This window comes from Quercus lobata, chromosome 4 (assembly GCF_001633185.2).
Source record: "Quercus lobata isolate SW786 chromosome 4, ValleyOak3.0 Primary Assembly, whole genome shotgun sequence".
In the NCBI taxonomy this organism is placed as follows: Eukaryota; Viridiplantae; Streptophyta; class Magnoliopsida; order Fagales; family Fagaceae; genus Quercus; species Quercus lobata.
Window position 1 is genome coordinate 39,012,596 of NC_044907.1, and position 22,495 is coordinate 39,035,090.

The 22,495-nt window shown below is 35.0% G+C and overlaps 3 protein-coding genes across 5 annotated transcripts; 1 reads left to right on the forward strand and 2 right to left on the reverse strand.

The window, feature by feature from the left end:
* Positions 1–902: 902 nt before the first annotated feature.
* On the reverse strand, positions 903–8,203 carry LOC115984207. 3 transcript variants are annotated; one of them, XM_031107175.1, is made up of 6 exons: positions 7,467–8,203; positions 7,304–7,389; positions 3,562–3,654; positions 1,930–2,419; positions 1,597–1,828; positions 903–1,510 (listed from the first exon to the last, which is right to left on the reverse strand). In XM_031107175.1, the coding sequence occupies exons 4-6, from the start codon at positions 2,332–2,334 to the stop codon at positions 1,449–1,451; spliced, it is 699 nt and encodes a 232-aa protein (XP_030963035.1). In that variant the 5' UTR covers positions 2,335–2,419; positions 3,562–3,654; positions 7,304–7,389; positions 7,467–8,203; the 3' UTR covers positions 903–1,448. The 3 variants fall into 3 exon arrangements, with proteins under 3 accessions (XP_030963035.1, XP_030963037.1, XP_030963036.1); XM_031107177.1 differs by lacking the exon at positions 3,562–3,654; XM_031107176.1 differs by lacking the exon at positions 7,467–8,203 and having other exon boundaries at positions 7,304–7,437.
* Positions 8,204–8,317: 114 nt separating this feature from the next.
* On the reverse strand, positions 8,318–10,123 carry LOC115984208. The gene is made up of 2 exons (XM_031107178.1): positions 9,262–10,123; positions 8,318–9,177 (listed from the first exon to the last, which is right to left on the reverse strand). Exons 1-2 carry the CDS (start codon positions 9,601–9,603, stop codon positions 9,121–9,123), a joined length of 399 nt encoding a protein of 132 aa, XP_030963038.1. The 5' UTR covers positions 9,604–10,123; the 3' UTR covers positions 8,318–9,120.
* Positions 10,124–15,901: 5,778 nt separating this feature from the next.
* On the forward strand, positions 15,902–19,088 carry LOC115983774 (probable pectinesterase/pectinesterase inhibitor 12). The gene is made up of 2 exons (XM_031106549.1): positions 15,902–16,850; positions 18,391–19,088. Exons 1-2 carry the CDS (start codon positions 15,902–15,904, stop codon positions 19,086–19,088), a joined length of 1,647 nt encoding a protein of 548 aa, XP_030962409.1.
* The last annotated feature ends 3,407 nt before the right edge of the window (positions 19,089–22,495 follow it).

A 22,495-nucleotide genomic window follows, 5' to 3' on the forward strand; every position in this document is an offset into this window, starting at 1 on the left:
TTCTTGTGCAGTTAATTCATTGACATGAGTCGTCCACATGACTTACCCCATCCCTTCTTCCGTTTTGGAAATCCTTCCCAGATGATATCACCCAAGGGTTGCAATTTTTCTAAAAGGCTTCTTTTACTGTTGAAAATTTTTGAGGAAACCTTGGGTGGGAGGCTGAGAAAGCTTAACCCAACGGACAAGGTTACGAACTCAGCCAAAGGGAAGGTTTTAATGCGTGCTATGTATGGGGTTAAGGTGGAGATGGTATTTATCTACAGTGTCTTTTCTTCACCCTTCTCTGGTTCTGCAATAGAGTTGTTTGATTTGAATGTTGATGACAAAGGGTTTTGTGGGCTCAAGCTTTTACCAGTTTGCAAACTAGCATTAATAGCGAAATTAGAAATTTATATTCAAGTGGAAGATTTACAGTTTTGAAAGAGCTCAAAGCAGTTGATACAAGTGTAAATAAATTGTATCCCATGATCCAAGGTGGTGTGGACCCTATTAAAGTGGAAGCATTCCAGAATTCCGTTTCAGATTTGGCAAGGAGAGCAGAGGGACTTCCACAGGGACTATAGATCTTCTTACAAAGGAAGTTGATGGCTTTTTTCATGTAGTTTTAACTAGGCGTGATGCTTTGCTATGTAATGGTACTCTGTGACCCAAAGCTAGGTTGCTACATATGTAGAAAGAGTACAATCTTAATTATGTTGAAGCTATACTCTCTCCTGTATACAAACGGGTTTTATGTTTTCTAGTATTGTTTATCTCTTGTTCAAATAAGATTGGGGTCTATTTATAAGTTCCCTATAATCTTGACATCTACTGTTGCAATACCCATGAGTTTCACTTGTAACGATTATATACAAATGCATACTGTAATGGTATTACAATCAAGTTTTGTGAGCCCTCAGTTGTGCTTACCAAAAATATAACAAAAATTGGTAATACAATATTGAAGTTTGTGAACTGTCCAATTTGGTCCCCACAAAAAAATTTCCATAATGTCAATGGTATTTTCAACCACACTAAATTTCTATTGTGACAAAAATAATAGTCACCATACTCAGTTATCGTCTGCACATATCGATGCTGTGATATTGTCACGAACTTGTTTCATCTCAAGTTCATCCAAGATTGAGATTGCATGTGCCACGGCATCGTAATGACCTCTCTCACTACGTCCAGATGTGCCCCCTATATATCTGGAACTATTAACATTATTATTTATCTCATGTGCTCTAAACGAAATTGTGAAGAACCATTGTAGCAACAATGATTTTCGATTGACTGTGTATACTCTTCCCTGGCATATTTCTCAAAATTTTCCATTTGTTCTTCCAAACTCCAAAAGTTCGTTCTATGACCGAACGGAGTGACGAATGGAGATAATTAAATCTCTCCTCTGGATGATGCAACACTTCATAAGGCTGAAATTCGGGGATGTGGTACCTCTCCCCCTAATATGGTGCAAGAAACCCTTTCTTCATAGGGTACCCTGAATCAACAAGATAATACTTTCCTATAGATGAAAACGTTTATTACATTAGCATTTTCACTACATTAATACATACTTTAATACTGTAATTAAATTGCATATTTACTAACCAGCTGGAGCTTTTGAAAAGTTGTCACTCTCATTATTGAGGCAGCTTAAAAAAATCCTCGTGTCATGCGCTGACCCATCCCATCCTACACATGCGAATGTGAACTTCATGTCAAAGTCACACGCACACATGCAATTTGTTGTGGTGATCCCTTTCCTGCCATAGTATGGGTGTTGCTCCTCTTCTGGTATGATCACGGGGATGTGGACCCCATCAATCGCACCGATGCAACCCTAACCAGTGCAACAAAAATCAAATGTGAAATTAAATACATGGTATAACCATAAAAATAATTTGAATAAAATCAAGTGAAGATACCAAATTCAGAAAGCACCTTGAAATGTGGCCAATATCGACTTGAATGCTGAATATGTTCTAGCACGTCCTGAAATGTATGATTAGCAGGCTTGATAATGTCCGGTGCCATTACGGTGGCTAACAATTTAACTACCGTGGTCACGTGTCGATGCACTATCTCACCCGAGTGCTGAAATCTTTCCTGTACCCATTTGTTACCCTCTGCATGACCAAGTACCACCAATGTCATTGCCAAAGACTCTTCCAAGCAAATTCTTCTAGTACCGTTATATCCATACTGGCGCAATGTATTACATAGTTGTCCAAACACATGGCTTGACATTCTAAAATTTCTTCGACATTTCTCCTCATTTCCAGTTAATGTATATTGTACCCATTCATACCCACTTTGTATATTCGTATGCAATGATATTTTGGTCATTTAGGTCTCCACGTAAACTGCACATGAACACCCTGCTATATATGCTGCGAGTACAATGTCGTCGCTCAGGTCGAAGTCATTGTCCCTGCATATGTACAAATACTAATGTGATACTATAATACATAGGTTAGTAAAATAAACAAAAATAAAAATGTAGGCTAAATCAACAATCCTAAGCATATGCTTTCATGATTTCATCTAAGATTTCTTCAAATTATCTCTACTTGCTTACATATATATATATATATATATATATATATAGAAGTTTCCCAAAATGCATAAGCAAATTGATTTAAAACATTGAAATACAAAACCAATTCCATTGAACATCATGTCAGATATTAATACTTAAGCATTAATAGAATAAGTAAAGCATGAAATGGAAGCCTTACTCCAATAATCAAACGATTGCATATAAGCATGAAATGGAGGTCTTTACTTCCCTTGTTTTACATAAGTGTTGTAATTACTACTGCTGCAATGATATAAAATAATTTTATACAATGGGATGGATGTGGAGGGTAGTAAGGTGATGAACTTACTAAAATAATTCCACATTATAAGCATAATATATTACTTTGTAATTCCTTTACGACAATGATACCATTTTATGACTATTTCGGTAGAATTTGGTCAATCTAAAGGATTTATCCTTAAAATTCCTTTCAGATGATTAGTAGGTAGAAAGCATTTGTATGTCCTTTACAATGGCCTGCTAGGATTGAATAGATGAAGATCCACCCGTGATTAGAATGAAAATTTTTAATTCCATTTCTTGTTTTAGTCCCTTTATTAACTCTCTCTCACATCTTCAAAACTCTAGGCTCACTAACTCCATATAGCACGTTCAATCTAGTAAATCAATGACAACCACTATGTTTGTGTCTTTTAATTATTATTGAGAAGTTTTTCCTTTTCCTATATCAAACAACAAGATCCGAACCCATGGCATCTGCTTCATGAGGGTTGTAAAGAATTAGAAGAACAAGATACTTGTGGTTTAATAGATATTCAAATTCAGCAAAACTGAATAACATGACATGTACTAATAATTCACTGTCCCTAATTTTAACCCAACAATAAGTGAAGCTTGGAAAAGGCCCATATATCGTGTATTTGGAATAACAGACCTACAGAGGCTTTTCAGTGTCATCTATTCAATGGTGTAGAAACAAAAACATTGGCATTACTTTAGATTAATAACTATATACAAAGATTGAACTCAACCTGCATAGCTCTCTCCTGTAATATAAAAGTCCCTTCCTTTGAACTAAGGAAAGCGCTCAAGGCACTTCAATAAAAATGCTAAAGAGTCCTCGGCTGCAAACCAGAAAATGATGAATTTAAGGTACAAAAGCTAGCAACAATAATAAACTGTTCAAAGTAGAAGCACAAAATTAAATAATCCAAGCAATACCAATTCTTTTATCTCCATTATTCAGCACATCAGAGGAAGTGTTCGAATAAGAAAAACCAACTCCAACAGGAGAATCAAGAAATATTTATATATAAACTAATGTAACCCTGAATTGTGGTTCTATGACTTATATTGTCAATATGATTATTAGGGAGTTAAGATTACTTGGGGCATGTAGGAATTGGCATCCAAAGGTGGGATCCTCACATAGGGATACAACTTAACTCTGTTGGTTCCTTATTTGTGATGTTAGCTTTAAAGGAGGAAAAAATATGCCTATCCTCTTTGGTCCATAAAATTTTCTAAGGTTATATAAAGATGCCTTTTGCGCATTGGCCTCAACTTTATTTTTTCCTTATTATTATTTTAATTAAAGATGCATGTTATATTTGTTGAGGAAAAATATTTCTATTTATGTAAATAATTAATGGATTTGGATTATGTTTTCATGATATCAACAAAGATATAAAGGGCTTGAGCTGCACCTCTGACTTGTGGAAATATCATACCATGGTCTGTGGATTTTGTTTACTCTTGTTGTTTGTGTCCTTTGTAATGATTGTCAGTTTGGCGTTGACTGCATTTTTATACAAGATTCTGTAAATGCCTTGCATGGTCTCTTTAGAATTATGAAATTTCAGGACCTCAATTGATGAAGCATCTTTTGCCTTTTACGTAGAAGTGTCATCACCTATTGAGAGTTTATTGTCTATGCTGTAGAACACGTGCTTGGTATCCCTCAACCAGTTGTTCTGTTATTCTCCTTTATTGCCTGGGGATTATCTGGCTTTTCTGAAAATTGTATCTACAAAAAGGTGTTTCAAAGTTGTTGTAGTAGTACTTATGACATCTTGCTTTTCATGCGGAATCTGGAATGTTGCCTTTTCTGTTTAGTGAGTTCTTTGCTTGTGTAATTGGGGCTTTCTGGTTGTAACCAGCCTATACAATGTGGCCTCTTAACTTACAAGCTTTAGGAACGAAAAGCTAAAGATTGAATTGCACACTCCCCAGCCTGCCTGCCATCTTTCTCTCTGTGGGTGTGTGATAAGTGTTATAGTTTTTGCTTCAAAAGAAAGAAAATTTATTCTTAAATGCTAACCATACAATTCACTAATAACTGCCACCTCAAGTCCCTTGGTTTATGTTCATAAGGTTTAATCTATAGCAGGATTAATTGCCAGGCCTGAATTGTATAATGCATTTACTCAAGAGTTGATTTCTGTAAAATTCATGTCTTTACACATTTTGTGTTGCAGTATGAGCAGATGGTGCTGATGGACTTGATTAAGAAGGGTCATCCAGAGCCAGATAAAAAGATTGGGGGAGGGGTTAGTGCTTTTCAGTTGCGGTACCATCCTATGTGGAAAGTAGGTGCTTCTTCCTCATAAGGGATGATGAGTCTGTGGAGGATTTTAGCTTCAGGAAGTGTGTAGATCATATACTTCCCTTGCCAGAAGAGATGAAGTTAAAATCTGATGTCAACAAGGCCTTAGGTGGTGGTAAAGGTCATGGTCACAGAGGTGGTGGTCATGGTGGAAGAGGTGGTGGGCGTGGCCGTGGCCTTGGCTGTGGAAGAGGGGGTAGGTCGAGGAACTGAGGTATCATGTTTAATTTACCAGAGCTCGATTTTGCTTTTTATGACGGGGAGAGTTGTTTTTAATTAAAGATGTTTTTAGAAGAAACATCAAGACTAGGTTACTTCAGTTTTATCCTCCTAATGCTGTTGTATTTTTCTCTATTCTACTCGATATTTGTATTTTAAGTGGTGGTTTTCTTAAAGTTTTAAAGTTTTGAGATTGCAAGATGCCTATCTTTAACAACTGTAAATACTCTTGGGATGTGACTAAATATCCCATGAAATGAGTTTTTTTTTTTACTCTTGTATAATTTCGATTATATTGGTGAAATTATTCACTTGGTGCATTATACCTCCTCTTACGTGAAGGTTACATGAAGGTGGACCATACATGTTTATCCTGTGCAAAGGAGAGTGTAATCCACTGGGTGTACATAATTTTTGTTATATTGATGCAAATCATGCAAGCAGATAATTGAAGAAACTTAATTCCTGCAAACCACCCATAACAGGTAAATCTTAATGACTACAATCTTTGTTGGGAGGGATATTACTATTTTATTTTTGCTAAAATAGGATGATACTACTTGGCTAAAAAAAAACCTTTGCTATGTGACATTTTAGTATACATTAAAAAAAAAAAAAAAATTGTGGAAACACTAGGGGATGCCAACAAGTTGATCTACAAAGCTCTTGGTGACATTTTAATATTTTATACATCAATGTTGCATTGTGGACCATGATAAAACTGAATTATCATAGAATTGGTTGTAGTAAATGATGAACCTCTAAAATTTATCGAATTTTTCCATGTCTTATATTTGTTTTTTATTTATTATTTTTTAAATTACATCTTTGTGTAAGGAGAGGGGGATTTGAACTTTGGACATTTTCATTAGAAACATCAAAAAATGTTGTCTCAAGGCCATAAGCTTGTATCATATCTTTCTGTTTGAAGGTAAATAATTAAGGGATTGATATGTAACACCATTGAATTGGTTCATTCTATGGACTATGAAAAAAGTTTATAGAAGTTCATAATGTCATGGGAAATGAATTGTTCATTTTGGTCCTATGACACTAATTTTGGTAATAGCTCTTGCTTCTTTAATGTTAGTAGAAAGGGGATTTCATTTAGAGCTAAATTGAAACATACATGGTATTAGCATCCAACATATAAGAGATATGCTACTATTACCAAAAAGAGCAATGTTTCGGACGAGATGGAATGGAACTAATAACACTGGCTTATTCAGCTTACTTAGTTTATATACAACTTTTTGAGTGTTTAATTTTTTTAAGATGCAATTGTATTTTTTAGATGTGACATAGTCCAATGTGATGGTGAGTTGTGAATGCCCAAGTGATCAGAAGGTAAAATTCCTCACCATCAAAAGAGTTGTTACTTGCGTTAGATTTTATGTTCTTTCAACAGTATATTACTGCCGAATCTGAAGGGCTAAGAACCCTGGCAGTCATCTGAGTATGTGATGCTGCATATGGTAAGATGATCATATATATAGACCAAGAACTGCTGCAATCACCACTGATTACATTAGTACAAAAGAATAAAGTGGCTGTTTACTCAGTTTCACCTTCATGGTCTGATCACTCTATATAATTGTATGAGATTTAATTATTTAAAGGGGCTATACATTGGTGACTGAGATCATGGGAAGATTGAATCTATGAAATTTATAATTTCCAGGGGCTTCTTGTGGATGGCAAATAGCTTAGTAGATTGATTTTTCAGAAAGAATTATAGTTTGTACTTTCAGGCATTGCATCCTTAAATAGTTTTCATGACTTTATCAGAACTATGACTTTATTTGAAACATTTGTAATTGTATCAATCATGAAAAAAAAAAGAAAAAAAAAAAGCGTGTCATTTTGTAGAGTCTAACCTACTCTGATATGGTGCTTCACTATATAGGACATGTAGCATCAATAAAAATATAACTTAAGATCTCACTAACCTACTCTTGATGCACCCCTTGATGCAGCACGTGATGCACCCCCTGATGCAGCAGTTGATGCACCCTGATGCAGCACCTGATGCACTCTGATGCACTCTGATGCAGCGACTAATGCAGCCCTGATGCACCCTGATGAAGCACCTGATGCACTCTGATGTAGCACCTGATGCAGCGACTAATGCAGCCCTGATGCACCCCCTGAGTTTGAGTCTGAACTGCAAATAGATATCCTACAACCATGTTCAAATCATGTTAATACCATGCCTTGAAAAGGAAGTTTAGAAATCAATGTTCAATGTTACTGCCAATATGGGCTGTGTGAACAATAGGGGCACAAAAACAGTAGGGGCTGTCTGAACAGTACTAGTGACTACTAACCAACACTCTCATATACACTCACAGCTTCTCTTACTGTGTATATACACTCATTAGGGTGTCAAGGTTGACTAATAAATGGCTGCAATCAGTCAAACAACCAGCCTTGGAGTTCAATTTGTACAACCTAATATGTAATACTATGCTATATATATTTTTAATATAAATTATGACTAAAAGGTTTGTACTGTGACTAGAGGAGTTAATAAGTAAGAAAACTCTTTGTTAGCATAGAGGAGTTAATAAAAATGTGACTATTATATATATGTGAGAGCACAGTCAATATTGCACAGGGCTGGAAAAAATATTGCAGCCCTGTTTGACTGTGCAACTAGCCATAACATTGTTTTTCTAGCCCTGTTTGACTGTGCAACCAGCCATAATATAATTTTTCCAGCCATTGCACAGTCAAACAAGGTTGGTTGCATGGTTAAACAATGTTATAAGGAGAAATATTGCACAGTTCAACAACCAGCCCTGTTTAATACAAATGGCTGCAATCAGTCAAACAACCAACCGTGGATAAATATATTGACAGAACCAGAAAAACAACCACAAGACATAGAACTTGCTTCAAGGATATATATATATATATATATATATATATATATATATATATATGCCATGACTTCTTCTTGCCAAACATGAACGACCATCATCAAAGTTTACCACAAATAACAGTGCATAACCATCAAAAATACAAAAAAGATAGCTAAAAGAGGCATTGTCTTACATACACAGCCATGGTAAGCTTTAGTTTCTACCAATAAAAAAAAAAAAGAAAAACAATAATGCAACAAGTATAATACTGAAAATACGATTACTACACCAAGCTCGTGTTCCTATCTAGACAATTTTCTTTCCTTCAGTCAATATGAAATTCAGGGTGCCTTTGGTACTCTTTTTCTAGCCACTTCAGTTGGACATCCTTGTTATCGCCAAGGGCAGGAAACATGTGCCTACCCCACTCTTTTTCCATGAAGTAGATGGTGCTAAACAGATGAAGGTAATGACCCGAGTACACCCCTGAAAGACTCAACACCATGTCCAAAATGGCTTTAACCTGAGTAGTTGTTGTGGAAGCAATATCCTTACGTGTACTTACACTTCGACTCTCAACAATCACATTTGAGATGCTCTCTAAAGAGTCGAACATCTCTTGCGCAACTGAATGCTTCTTTTTTTTGATTTCTTGTACATTGGCTTGAAAAGGTGGACACTGGTTGCCAAGCCTTTCCCCTTACTCACTGCTGGTCCTGCCCTCGACAATGATGAACCTTCAACCTCCATGGCGTCAACATTCATAAACAGTTCACATTGGGGGTTAACAAATTCTGTGCTATCAACAGAGTCCCCAGACCCTTCGGTGGTTTCCTTTGGTAATTGACCGCTAGTGCAGAATGCATTTTTCCCCGTTGCAACCGTGCCTCCATACATGATGTTCAGGTAGTCACGATTCGGCAAACCTTTATTTTAAAGGTTTTTGCAAGGGGACATGCCTACGTGTGGACAACCAGTAGTTAGAACATAATAATATAGTTGTAGACAATAAAGAATTTCATAATTATGTAACGTAAACTAACCACAATCTTTCGAGTCCACCACTCATCAGGGGCCTCAAGCATCCCAGTTCCAGCATCATAACCCAACCCAGTCTCATTGTTAAAACACTGGTTATAATCCTTCCACCCTTTTTTCAGATGATCCCATTTGTTTTTAATCTGAAGGTGAGTCACCACTTTTCCCATGCTACCCAACTGTTCAATCACGTTGTCAACCCCAATTTTGGTCAAAAATCCTCCTTTCCTCTGGCTAGCTAGGACTTGAGCAGCACAGAACTGACAAAAAGCTTGTAGTTCCTTAAGGTCTTTCCAGTCAGCTCTCAGATCATTACTACCACCGTCCTTCAATTTCTCCTTAACCATTTTTCCTACAACTTCCTTCTACACTCATTGACGCATTTCAACAAGCGGTCTGTGTGCATAATCATAACCAGTTAGGCAAAATGAAAAGTAAACTCACACATATATCCAAATACAACAGAGGTTTACATGAAGGATCAAGAAACCTACTTTTATACTGTCTTGGAAAACACATAAAAAAAAAAAAAGGTACAAACATTGAACACAAACAGATAAGAGAAAACCACAGATTGATGAAATGCCTCATTGACGCATTTCAACAAGCAGTTCGTGTGCATAATCATAATCAGTTAGGAAAAATGAAAAGTAAACTCACACATATATCCAAAAACAACAGAGGTTTACACGAAGGATCAAGAAACCTACTTTTATAGTGTCATGGAAAACACATAAAAAAAAAAAAAAGGCACAAAAATTGAACACAAACAGATCAGAGAAAACCACAGATTGATGAAATGCCTCATGGAAAACAATATAACCACACCAACAGATCAGAGAGCATGAGAAGTTATTTGACTCTTATCGGCGAGAACAGTGTCCACAGCAGCGGCAACGATGTCCACAGCGGAGAGGAGGTTCACTTGAGTGAAGGAAGAACAGAGGGGAGTGGTTCAGAGAGGAATGCGTAATGGGTTTCTGAGTTCCTTTCCTTCTCTGTTTTGATGGTTTTGTGGTTTGTGGGTAGGTGCAAAGCATTGAAGACGATTCGGACGGAGCAACAACCAGCATTGAAGGCATTGAACCAAGGTAGTTGAGAGAGAGAAGAAAAGAAAGCTTTCAAGTTCGTGAAAATAGCTGTTGAGAGGCAGCGTACCGTTTTGATGGGCATCAGAACAGCTGTGGTTTTGTTCACACAGTACGCTCACAAAATAAAGAACAGGACGCGCAAGAATGAACAGGACGCGCAAAACCGGTTTTTTAATGAAACGCTGCGTATCTGTGATGAGAATGAAGAGAGCGTGGTCTATGAACAATACAAAACGCTTTGGATTAATGAAACGGTGTGTTGCGAATCCATTTTTTGCGTTTCCCAGCTTTCAGCTTTGCGCGTTTCTCCTCAACTTGGCATTTCCCGTTTCCACGTTTTGTAGCGTGGGTCCAAGCAATTTGTATCAAACGTAGATGCAAACGTGGTTAAACGTGGATCCAAACATTGCCTTAGTCTCCTTGTATCGGACTAAAAGACTCTTGTAGTCTTGCTTTGCTCTCTTCATTTTCTTAATGGCTGCTTTAGCCACTTTTACATATTCATCGGTCTTCTCAAGGAGGGAATTGTAGGTCTCTTGTAGTCCCACTGTTCTTTCATCTTCCTCATCATCGGATTCCTCTACTATCCCCATTAACTCCAATTCAATGTGCTCACCAAGCTCTTCTACTAGCACACTCAAATCATCTGAAGATTCCATGGGAGCAATGGTCATGAATGCAGAGAAGTTTCTCTCTCCATCATAGCTTTCATCTGAATCTAAATTAGAGGAGTCGGTGTCACTAAGAGTAGTGGCATACACCTTGCCCTTTCCTCTCAAATAATTGGGACACTCTTTCTTGAGATGTCCATGTTTGTTGCATTTGAAGCACGTGATTCCTTGAGAGGATTGAGACTCCTTCCCATCTTTCCTCTCAAAACCTAGAGATCCCTTTCTTTGTCTTCTACCCTCTCCCATTGAAGATCCTTGAGAGGTTTGTTGTTTCAAACATAAATCACCATACTTGTGTTGTACCTATTGAAACCTCAAAGACAATGTCAAATCTTCAAGGAGCCTTAGAGTATGTTTGGTAACTGTATTTTCTCCTTATTTTTTGTTTCTAAAAACAATTTTCTATTTTTGAGACTAAAAAACTTGTTTGGCAACTCAAAATGGACAAAAAACAAAAACTGTTCTCAAAACTCAATTTATAAAGGAAACTGAAAACATGCAAATGACTGTTTTCATTTTCTAATTATTAAAAGTCAATGAAAAATGCATTTAATTTAATGAATCTGTCTCATTTAATGAGTTAACATTAGAGTTCAAATCCTAATAACAATATATTTTAGTATTTTTTATTTTTTTCTTCATAAAAATATATTTTTAATTTCAACTAACGAAACATGTTTTTGATTTCAAAAATATAAAAAAATTGTTTTTTCATTATATTCCCAAAAAAAAGTTTTTGAAAATAGAAAATAAAAACTGATACCAAACATAACCTTAGAGTGGCCTAGAGATCAATTTTGTGGTTGGCAGATCAGCTTGTAGCAACAAGTAATTTTGAAAGTGTAAGACAAGTTCTGCATTTTCATGTTGATACTTGGAGGGCTTAGGTGCTTAGGCTTACTACATATATGGAAAGTCATGTGAGTATTGCTTGAATGGCAATAACCTTCAATAATAGACTTGTTGAGCTAACCTTCAATAACCTTGAATTTTCAATCGTGTTCACTAATAGAGGCTGATTTAGAAGGTGAAAACTAGAACCATGACAATGAAAGCAACAACAATAACAACAGTAACAGTAAATTAAGCAACACTACCAATAACAATCACAATGAATGATAAAGCAAGTAGAAGTGCTAGTTGAACTCGTTTCAAATCCAAACCCTTGAGAAACCCTCTGATTGAGTGTACAAATGAAAATTGTCCATTTTTTTTGTTTTTTAATTTTATAATTTTATTTCAATTTGTTAGATTTGTTCACTTTAACAACGTTGTGATGTGAGTTTTTTTTTTTTTTCCTCCGGTTGAATGATAAAGGGGCATAATATAAATCATTCATTATTAGAAAAAAAAATGTCATGATTAAAAAAGAACTGTTTTATGTAATATAGTTTTTTTTTTTTTTTCATTTTTTATAATCAACATTTTTGAACAACAGGATTTGAATTCTAAAAACATTTACTAAAAGGTGTCAACCAATTGAGTTACAAAACTTTTAACCCAAACTCTTGATTTCAATAACTCTTGAATACTCTTGCTATCATGCATGTAGATTGTTACATACATGAAATATAATGATAAATAATGTGTCCTAGCTAGTATTTTTCCTAGCATGAAAGAGAGAATCCTTCTATTCCATGCAAAATATGAATTTTCAAAATATGAATTCAATAATAAGTTATTGAGTGGTGTAACATTGTTTAGAGTTACATCAGGTGTAAGTTGAACCCAACCCGTTTATATATATATAAATAGATTTTAAATTTGTGTAGACATCTCAGTTTGCAACTTGCATTTAATTTCACATAAGGGATAAAATGGTAATTTCACATGTGAGGGTAGCATATTAATTATGGCTATTGGATCCTTGATTACTTCTCTCCAAATTAATCCCAATATCATAACAACTAAAACGATTGGTCACGAACCTATATTGGACTATCAGATTGAAAAATATCGGGGAGAGTCAAATTTCAACAATAATGATGCACCCTCATGAATTAAGTCTGACCACTTTAAGGACAATCAAATCAAATTTGTCTAATTATTGTCCAATTTAAAATTAGTGATGCGTCATTTTCCTATTGGTTTGGACTACAACATACCATAAAGTTGCATGCACATAATTTAACTCAGGTGGAAATTAATCACTAATTGCCTAAATCAAGGGACTAATTAACCTTAATTGATCTTGATTGAGACTAATATATATATATATATATATATATTAAAACTCAAATTAAGAGAAAATTCTATTAGATCCCAAATTAAATTTTAATTGTGGGTTAATTTTGTGCAATGTGTCTACTAAAGTTTTTTAATCTTTGTGTAATGAGTTAATGAGTGCAAAATATTAGGAGTCCAATACTAATAAAATATAAAAATAAAAAACCAATCGTATATCTACTCAAAAAAAAATCACCACACATTTTATCTTATTAAAAATTAGAATAAAAATGATCATAAGTAGTATTAAACTTAGGCAGGAATTTTAATACCCATCAAATTATGTTTATTTTTTCTAATAATTCAATCAATTATACATATTTTATGATAAAAAATATTTTTATTTTTTCTAATAATTCAATCACTTATATATATATATTATGATTAAAAAAATATGTTTATTTTCAAATACGTCCATGTCTATGCATGAGTTACATACTAGTTAGTAATAATGGTTGAATTAGGGGACCAAGTAGGAGTTAATAATTAGGTAACAAATGAAAGGAAACTGAACATTAATTGTAGGAAGAGGTGCACATCTCTTAATCCCACGAACCATCATCTTTGGCCTCTAACACTTAGGGTCTGTTTGGATACAATTTATTTTTGTTGAAACTGAAAATTGAAAATTGAAAATACTGTAACAAAATAATTTTTTAATGTATGAATAGTGTCGTGGGACCCGTGAACAGTGCATTTTGTCTCCTGCATAGTGAACCCATGTGATGTTACTGTTCACGCATTGGGGAAAAAAAAAAAAAAAAAAAGCTAGAAAACGCAAACTTTAAATGCAAACGTGTATCCAAACTCTCACTTAAGCTCTGTTTGGATTCACAGCACGTTTTGGACGTATGCGTTTCAGGCACTTTTTTTTTTTTAACTAGCGCGTTATGCACTGTTCATTGGTCATGAACAGTGATTTTAGGCTAATGAACAGTACCAAACAGTAATAAACAGTAAATTTTTTTTTTTTTATTTTTTTATTGTAGTGTTGTTCATGACCTTTGTCCTCTGATTCATTTCTGCAGTAGTAGTAGAATTATTAAATATCTTTTACCCCCACGTTTCCATAACTTTGATATGTAGTCTCTAGGGAATGTGTACCACAAACGTAACTCAATCTTCCCAATTCTTTTTGGGCTCAACATGCTGATAAGGGGCTTTCGGTTGAGTTGGCTTCGTTGGCTTGGTGGGTATGCTATTGGGTTTTCAAAACTTGCTTGTAGGGTTTAGGTTTTTAAGGAAAAATTTAAATAAATTAAAAATGATGTGTGAATTTGTGAGAGCAACAAAGCTTATGTGTTAATATTATGAAGTCAACAAAAAGTCAAATGCTTTAGTTTTATAGTATATATAGATAACATGGCATAATCTAGAACATTCTCTATAAAATAAAAGCCAAATTAAAAAAAAAAAAAACTATTTTTAAGTAAATTTGATTGTTACCATTTTTCTAGCGAAATAGAAAGGATCCTAAGCTTGAAATAAAATGGTATGTGTGTGACTGAAAGTGAGAGAATCATGTTGTTCCAAAACAAGAGAAATGTTAGTACCGCAATATTTTTCACAACTTTTATCACAATTCGTTACTATCTAGCTAGGTTTTTTTTTTTTTTTTTGGGGATTTTATAATCCCAATAAATTTAAAAGGGTTTTGATTCTCTACACATCATGGAAAATCATGAGTTAGTGGTATACATACTTAAAAAAGAAAAAAAAAATTGGTGAACTTTATATGAACATAGTGGGCATTTATTACATTATAGAGTGTGTTTAATGGTCAGTTACCACATAAGCACAAAGAGTCCCACTTGCATAATTGCATTTGTCTCCGTAAGAACTTAAAAGATTTGACTGCCCCAAAAGTACAAAGAGTCCTACCTGCATGGTCACTTTTTCCGTTATAATGGCCTGAAAAACACCGTTTCTTCCACTAATCACTCCTTAATTCTGAGCAAATAAACCTTGGAATGGGGGAAAAAATAGACACAAATAATAAATAAATAGAACAAGTTGCTGAAATGACACTATTAAAAGGGCTTTGTTTGTTGGATACACTAGTGCAAGCACACACTTCCCATTAGGCCATTATAATCGAAAAAGTAACTTTCAAAGTCATGTTTTTAAGTTTGAAATAATGGTTTAAAGTCATGTTTTCAGTTAGGATGAACAGTGTGTGCAACAAGTATTAGTCTTGTTAAAATACATTTTTGTGCATTATGCCATGCGTGGTAACCCTCTCCATCATCCAAAGAATTTTACAAAGTTTGGAGCCATTTTTTTCAAATTCTTACGTGACTGTTCATACATGCATATAATTTATTATTTGAACTAATCATCATATAATTTATTAACAAAGTGATGTGCTTAAAATTATACATATAATATTTTTTTAATTGTCACATCAAGCTGAAAAAAAATAGTCTAAACATATTGAGAGCTAAAGTTTTTCTTTTTTAATTTAAAAAGATTCAAGTCAATCCCCCCCACCCCCACACAACCAAAAAAAAAAAAAAACACAAAAGGACTCAACAATATCCGTAATATCACATGTGTTACACACAATAACCGTAATATCATGTGTTACACGTTGTTTAGTTAAGCCCTTTTAATCTATATATGTCAGTCTACACTTCAATTTGTCTCATCAAACTTTGATGGCTTCCTCCAATATTCTGAAGCTTTGTTTGCTCCTCTCAGCAATCAACTTGTCAAGAACATGGGCTCTCAACTCTTCTTCTTCTTCTTCTTCTTCTATGAAATATTCCCAACATTCGTCCTCCATAAAATCTGTATGCAAAACCACACCATACCCAGATGTCTGTTTCGGCTCATTGAAACTCTCCACCAATATCTCAGATGAGACCAGTCCAAACATCAACACCTACCTCCTTTACACCCTCCAAACCGCAATATCCGAGTCTAAACAGCTTTCCAATCTGCTCTTGGATGCCGCAAACTCAAATAATATCATCCAAAAACAAAAAGGAACCATCCCGGACTGCAAGGAACTCCAACAAATCACCATGTCTTGTTTACAAAGAACAGTGTCCCTAGTCCCGCAGGATGCACCCATTAATCAACGGAAACTTGCCGATGCAATAGCTTACCTTAGCGCAGCACTCACAAACAAGAACACATGCTTGGAGGGTTTGGATTCAGCTTCGGGTCCTTTGAAGCCAGCCCTACTGAGTTCCATAAATGAAACTTATATGTATGTAAGTATTGCTCTTTCCATTTTGTCTAGCCAAAAAAGCCATAATAAAAGGCGCCTCATGGACATGGGTGTTCCAACGTGGATTTCAAAGAAATTAAAGAGTCGGACTCGGATATTGGAGAGTGAATTTGACCCGAGTAAGGTGCTGACTGTGGCTGCTGATGGAACTGGAAACTTCACCACCATCACCGATGCCATCAACTTTGCTCCAAACAATAGCAATGATAAAACACATATCTATGTGAAACAAGGACTTTATGAAGAAAATGTGGAAATCCCATCTTACAAGACTCACATTGTTCTATTCGGAGATGGAGCTGATATCACTACAATTACTGGTAAAAGAAGCGTGGGGGACGGCTGGACAACTTTCAGATCTGCAACTCTAGGTATGTTTAGCCTTCTGATTTACATTTATATATATTTAATAAGGATAAAAACGGCCACACACACTTTTTTTTTTTTAACTGAAATTTTGAGTAATTTACCGACCCCTTTAATAATTTGTGTCAATCTCAGGACCAAGCTACATTTAGAGCAAGGGAACCATCTCTTGGCCCGGTCATAAATTTTTTTTATAATAATATATATAAACTAATTGATATTTTAGTCTGATGATAAAAAATTATTATCAGGAGTAGACATCATAGGTTAAAATTTTCTCCATATATATATATATATATATAAATTTTAGTGTTCCAAGAATAACGCTTAACCCCCTCTCAAGATTTAAGTTAGTCCAAAACACACAAAAAAAGGAAAAAAGAAATAGGTAACTAAACCCCTAAAAAAAAAAAAGCATTAACCCATACATATGAGCCTATGACCCTCCCTCTTTAAGAAATTAAAATTTTTTAAAAAACGTTTTCTTAATAAGTACATAAATTTAAGGGATATATTGTCATATTTAAGACGTTAACCACCTTAAAAAGTGTGGCTAACTTGTCCATAAATTGTGAGTTCTAGAATTAGTTCAACTAATAAAGTATCTTGGTATCGAGTAAAAGACCTTGGATTTAAGTCCAGTCTAAACCAAAAGTCAATTAGTGTTTCATCTTGATGATAGGGATATTTAAAAAAAATCTTGTCTATGGACCACCAATACTTCAAGGTGTCCCCATCCCTCTATATACTTGTCTTTGGAAGTAATTTCGAAAAAAAAATAAAAATCTTATTAATGATTTAGTTTTCCTTACCACAATAAGTTTAAACATTAAGATTGGAAAATATATCATTTCATTTATTTTCCTTTATTTTTACTAATAATTTTACTAATTTCAGTTACAATAATTTAAAAAAAATTGGAGGCTAGCTATGCTTGTATGTTTCGCTGCTATATAGCTAAGTAAATGGGAAACAAATTATACTCTAAAAATTACCTCTTTTTTTTGCTTGGTAAAACAGACTATAAAATAGTTTCGATAGAATGAAATTGGAAGTGCTATTTTTCTTTTTTCTTTTTCTTTTTTTGGGTCAAATTTTTTAGTTTTTCAATTTTTCTCAAAATCATATTTTCCTCTCAATGTCGTAATCATTAATTCACCAAATTTTTTTTTTCTCCAAGCTGGACTTCTTCTTCTTTTGTTTTTTCTTGTGGGGGGGGGGGGGGGGGGGGGGTTTTGGAGTTATGTACCAAATAAGATATGACAACATAATGTTGCTTATATAAGAGAATTTAGTATAGTCTATGACTTTAGAGTCCAAGGAAATTGTTGCATAATTTAGTGCAAAATAAATCATATATAATTTTTAGGATTTAAAAAAGTGAAGCGTTTTGTTTTCATATATTATTAAGTTGAAATATGTTAACAAAAAATTATTATGTCTGTTCTTTATTTATCTTTTTCCATTGACACTAAATATGCATTATATTTATTTAACATGTATTAATTTATTTTCGTGTTCAAATTGAATTAAATTGGATTTCAGCGGTGTCTGGCGATGGCTTTCTGGCACGAGACATATGTATAGAGAATAGGGCTGGAACAAAGAAACATCAAGCAGTTGCCTTGAGAGTAAATGCGGATTTTGCAGCTTTGTACAAGTGTCATATTAATGGTTACCAGGATACATTGTATGTCCATTCCTTTCGACAATTCTACCGACAGTGTGACATATTGGGGACTATAGATTTCATACTTGGGAATGCAGCAGTGGTATTTCAAGGATGTAATATTTGGTCTAGAATGCCAATGCCTGGCCAATTCACAGTTATCACAGCACAGTCTCGTGACAGCCCAGATGAGGACACTGGAATTTCCATCCAGAATTGTTCAATTTTTGCTACAAATGATTTGTACTCTAGTTCTAGCAATGTGAAAAGCTACTTAGGAAGGCCATGGAGGGCGTACTCTCGGACAGTCTATCTAAATTCTCACATTGGTTACTTCATTAACCCAGCTGGGTGGACACAGTGGTCCGATTATAATGATGATCAAGAATTAAAAACTTTGTACTACGGAGAGTATGAAAATAGTGGGCCCGGCTCATCAACTGATGATAGAGTTCAATGGAAAGGGTATCACATAATGGATGTTGATGCTGCATATAATTTCACAGTGTCAGAGTTCATCAATAGTGATGAATGGTTGGATTCCACTGCATTTCCTTACGATCATCAGGTTTAACTTTGATCTAGTATAAGAAAATGTATTAATTAAATGGAATTGTCTTATGGAAAAAATAATTTTACTTCCTCAAAGAAAAGGTCATTCTAATACATATAACCACAGTTGTCAAAACCTGAATTGCATTATGAATCGATTATTTTTATTTTTCTGTATTTTGTATCATATCGTACACCTAATAAAATTATAAAAAATTATAGATATAAATATATAAGAAGTAAATTCATTATAAATTCAGAATATATACACCTATTTATCATACTATTCATGAGAACTTTTGATACGCCCTTATGATACAAAACCTTTTTGTACATGATATGATATGTATTGTACGATACTTACAACTATGCATATAAATGTGATTTATCTATCAAGAGTCTTGAGACTCAAAAGTGATTGATTAAAGCAATTATATTTAGTTTAAAGCCTTTCGAGGAATTGAGTGCTAAGAGCATTAGCATCAGATGTGCTAAATGCTAACATTTTAGCATTTAGCACACAAAACACCAAAAACACACCAATATCAAATGTTTCAAATGCCAAATAAATTATACTATAGTATAATTCTACTGTTGGCAGCGTATTGATAGAAGTGCTAAAAATATTTCCTTTGTATTTTATTAAACTTTTCTCTCTCTCTCTCTCTCTCTCTCTCTCTCTCCCCCCCCCCATCTTTCTTCTCTTGAAGTATCTTCCTCTCTCACTCTCTTCCTCAACCACTCTGCCGATCTCCATCACCATCCACCATGTGTTGACCTCCTTGCGTTGTCTTGTAAGGTTGAATTTAATCAACCATGTGTTGGCTTTATTTCGTGCCAAATTTTCTTGTAATTCAACATGTAGAAACTCTGTATTTAGGTGGGAATAATGTAAGGGTTGTGTGTGAGAGAGTGTGAAGAAACTCAAGATGTGTGCATTCAAAGGAGTCTCGCGATTGGATCTAACGACTGGCAAGTCACCAAAGTGGCACACGTGTGAAGCATGCAGGGAGCTGAAGGGTCACAACAGCTGGAGTACTACAAGACAAAAAGTACAGTCTGGCCTGAAAGTTATCTCGCGACTTAAACTCACGACTCATTCTAGTCGCGAGGCCAAGTCGCCAAAATGCCCTGTTTGGATGAAAATTGACTTTTCACATTCCTCACATACCCTACTATAAATATCCTTATTCCCATGAAATGTAAATGTGGCTATTCAGAGAGAAAAACCCTAAGAGAGGTTTCTACAACACACCCACCTCATTAGAGAGAGAGCTACTCATTCTTAGAGAGAAATCTTTGTAGTCTCTTCTCATTCCCTCTCCCATTGTTATACCCATTGAGAGGAGATTTGTACCCAAATACTACCCACACCCATTTAGAATGTTGAGTGTTTTTGGAGTTTTGGGAAGCATTGGAACATGCCAAGGATAGTGGATGCAATATGGAGCTTATTGCGAGATCTGGTAAGCTAGAGAAGGTAAGGTTCGGCGTAATCCTGTTGGAGCAAGAAGCTTGGAGGGCTTAGGTGCATGTAGATTAGGCTTGGAGGGTCTATTGCTATTTATGTATCCCAACTGATTTTCTAGTGGATCATTTACCGCTTGGAGGGTGGTGGAAAGGTTTTTCGCTAAGTTCTTTGGTTTCCTCTTCGATAACATCGCCGTGTTATCTTTGTGTTTGCATCTCTCTTCCCTTACTCTTTACCTTTTAATTACTGTTGTGTTTGTGATTAATTTTGGTTTAGAGTGTTTTACCAATTTGGGTTCAGCATATATCATCATTCCGCACATATATTATTTGTGTATAAGCTTGTGTTGGTAATTTTGATATTGGGGGTCTAATCGTTCATTGGTGTTTTATACGCTAATTGAACTTTCATGTCCGAACCTCCCACCTTTAGATCTCTCTCAATTGACAAGTTTTGGGTGTATTCTATTTCTGGGTTTATTTACTTTTGGGATGGGTTTTGAGAATTTTGAATGTGATTGTGCGGGTAGTGTGTGAATTGGTGGCTTCTGATGTGAATGCTGTGGTTTGGGTAAGTTTTGAGCGATGACGGTATTGTGGTTGTGGTGGCAATTCTAGCGATGGTTGTGATGGTGATTTTTCTGGGTTTTTGTTGTGGGTTTTGTGTGTGTGTGTGGTTGTGGGTTGATTTTGATGAGTTGTGGTGGGCTTATTTTGGAGGTTGTAATTACAGTGGCAGGTGGTGATTGAGTTGATTTTAAGTGTTGGTTATGGTGGTCGGTGGTGGGGTTTCTAATTAGGTGGGGGTGAGTTGTGGTTGGTGGTGGGGGTTCTAATTAGGTGGGGGTGAGTTGTGGTTGTGGTGGTGGGCTGTGAGTTTTGTATTTATTTATTTATTGTTTTTTTTATATTGTAGAAGCTTTTTAAGGTTATTTTAATGTGTTGTATATATTATTTTATTGTGTTGTATAAAAGAATAGAATATGTGATATAGGTGAATTGTAAAATGATGTATTAAAATAGATAAATTAACTTTTTAATGTGTAACATTGCCTTTGCTAGGAACCCTAATAAAAAAGATGTGCAAGAGATAAAGGAAGAACATTGTAGGCAAAGCTGGTAATGGGATTGCGTGTTGTGGGTCCATGCTAGACATTGTGGATGTGGCAATCAAATAGTTAATCATTATTGGGTCATAATAGTGGACGCGGGGCCATGGTTTCACTATGCTAATTAGAAGAAAAAAAAAAGTTGTTTGAGTACAATTGCCTTAATTTTTGTTATAACTATCTAACTGATATCGTAGAAGCCTGAAGAAAGTACACATGATTCTCTCTTGATACAACAAAAATTAAACTATTAGTTTCTGGTAGTAAACCTCAAATCCACAAAGGGTTCCCTAAATTCACAAGGAGATAAATTGGAATTCCCCAGAGAAAAGTTTGAGAAAAACTCAGCAATTTTATTAATAATAAACTATTTTGCCTTTGATGGCTACAAAACATATAAATACTAAGAAAGTAAAACCCTAGGATGATTTGGAAACGTCTGAAACCCTAATTCGTACTAATTACGAGATTAGGTGGCAAAATACCGAATTTTACCAATAACGAAAAATTTGAGTTGAATGCAAAATCATAAACTACTAACCTTAAGGATCGGACCAAAACAAACGAGACATTATTTTGACTTTTGAGTAAAAAATTATTAAGGAAGCAAAAATTACTATAAATGGCAAAATCATAGTTTTCGATGGCTACATGGAGGAATTTGCCAAAATCAGGGGGTACCTTGAGGCAAAGTGACAACCATTGCTCAAAAGGCCGTTTTCCTTCAGCTTGCCAAATTTCATGCAATTCCGACTCTGTCGCTCAAAAGGTTTCTACTAGTGCCTTTTTTGTCTTGCACGGTTTTAGGCACGCTTGGGAGTCTAAAAAGGCCATGGCGGTCTGTTCTACA

Coding starts and splice junctions, on each gene's coding strand:
- LOC115983774 (XM_031106549.1), top strand. CDS start 15,902: ATGGCTTCCTCCAATATTCTGAAGCTTTGTTTGCTCCTCTCAGCAATC. Junction 16,851..18,390: donor TTTCAGATCTGCAACTCTAG/GTATGTTTAGCC, acceptor ATTGGATTTCAG/CGGTGTCTGGCGATGGCTTT.
- LOC115984208 (XM_031107178.1), bottom strand. CDS start 9,603: ATGGTTAAGGAGAAATTGAAGGACGGTGGTAGTAATGATCTGAGAGCT. Junction 9,178..9,261: donor GGTGGACTCGAAAGATTGTG/GTTAGTTTACGT, acceptor GTCCACACGTAG/GCATGTCCCCTTGCAAAAAC.
- LOC115984207 (XM_031107177.1), bottom strand. CDS start 2,334: ATGACCAAAATATCATTGCATACGAATATACAAAGTGGGTATGAATGG. Junction 1,829..1,929: donor GATATTGGCCACATTTCAAG/GTGCTTTCTGAA, acceptor TGCACTGGTTAG/GGTTGCATCGGTGCGATTGA. Junction 1,511..1,596: donor CTTTTCAAAAGCTCCAGCTG/GTTAGTAAATAT, acceptor TTTCATCTATAG/GAAAGTATTATCTTGTTGAT.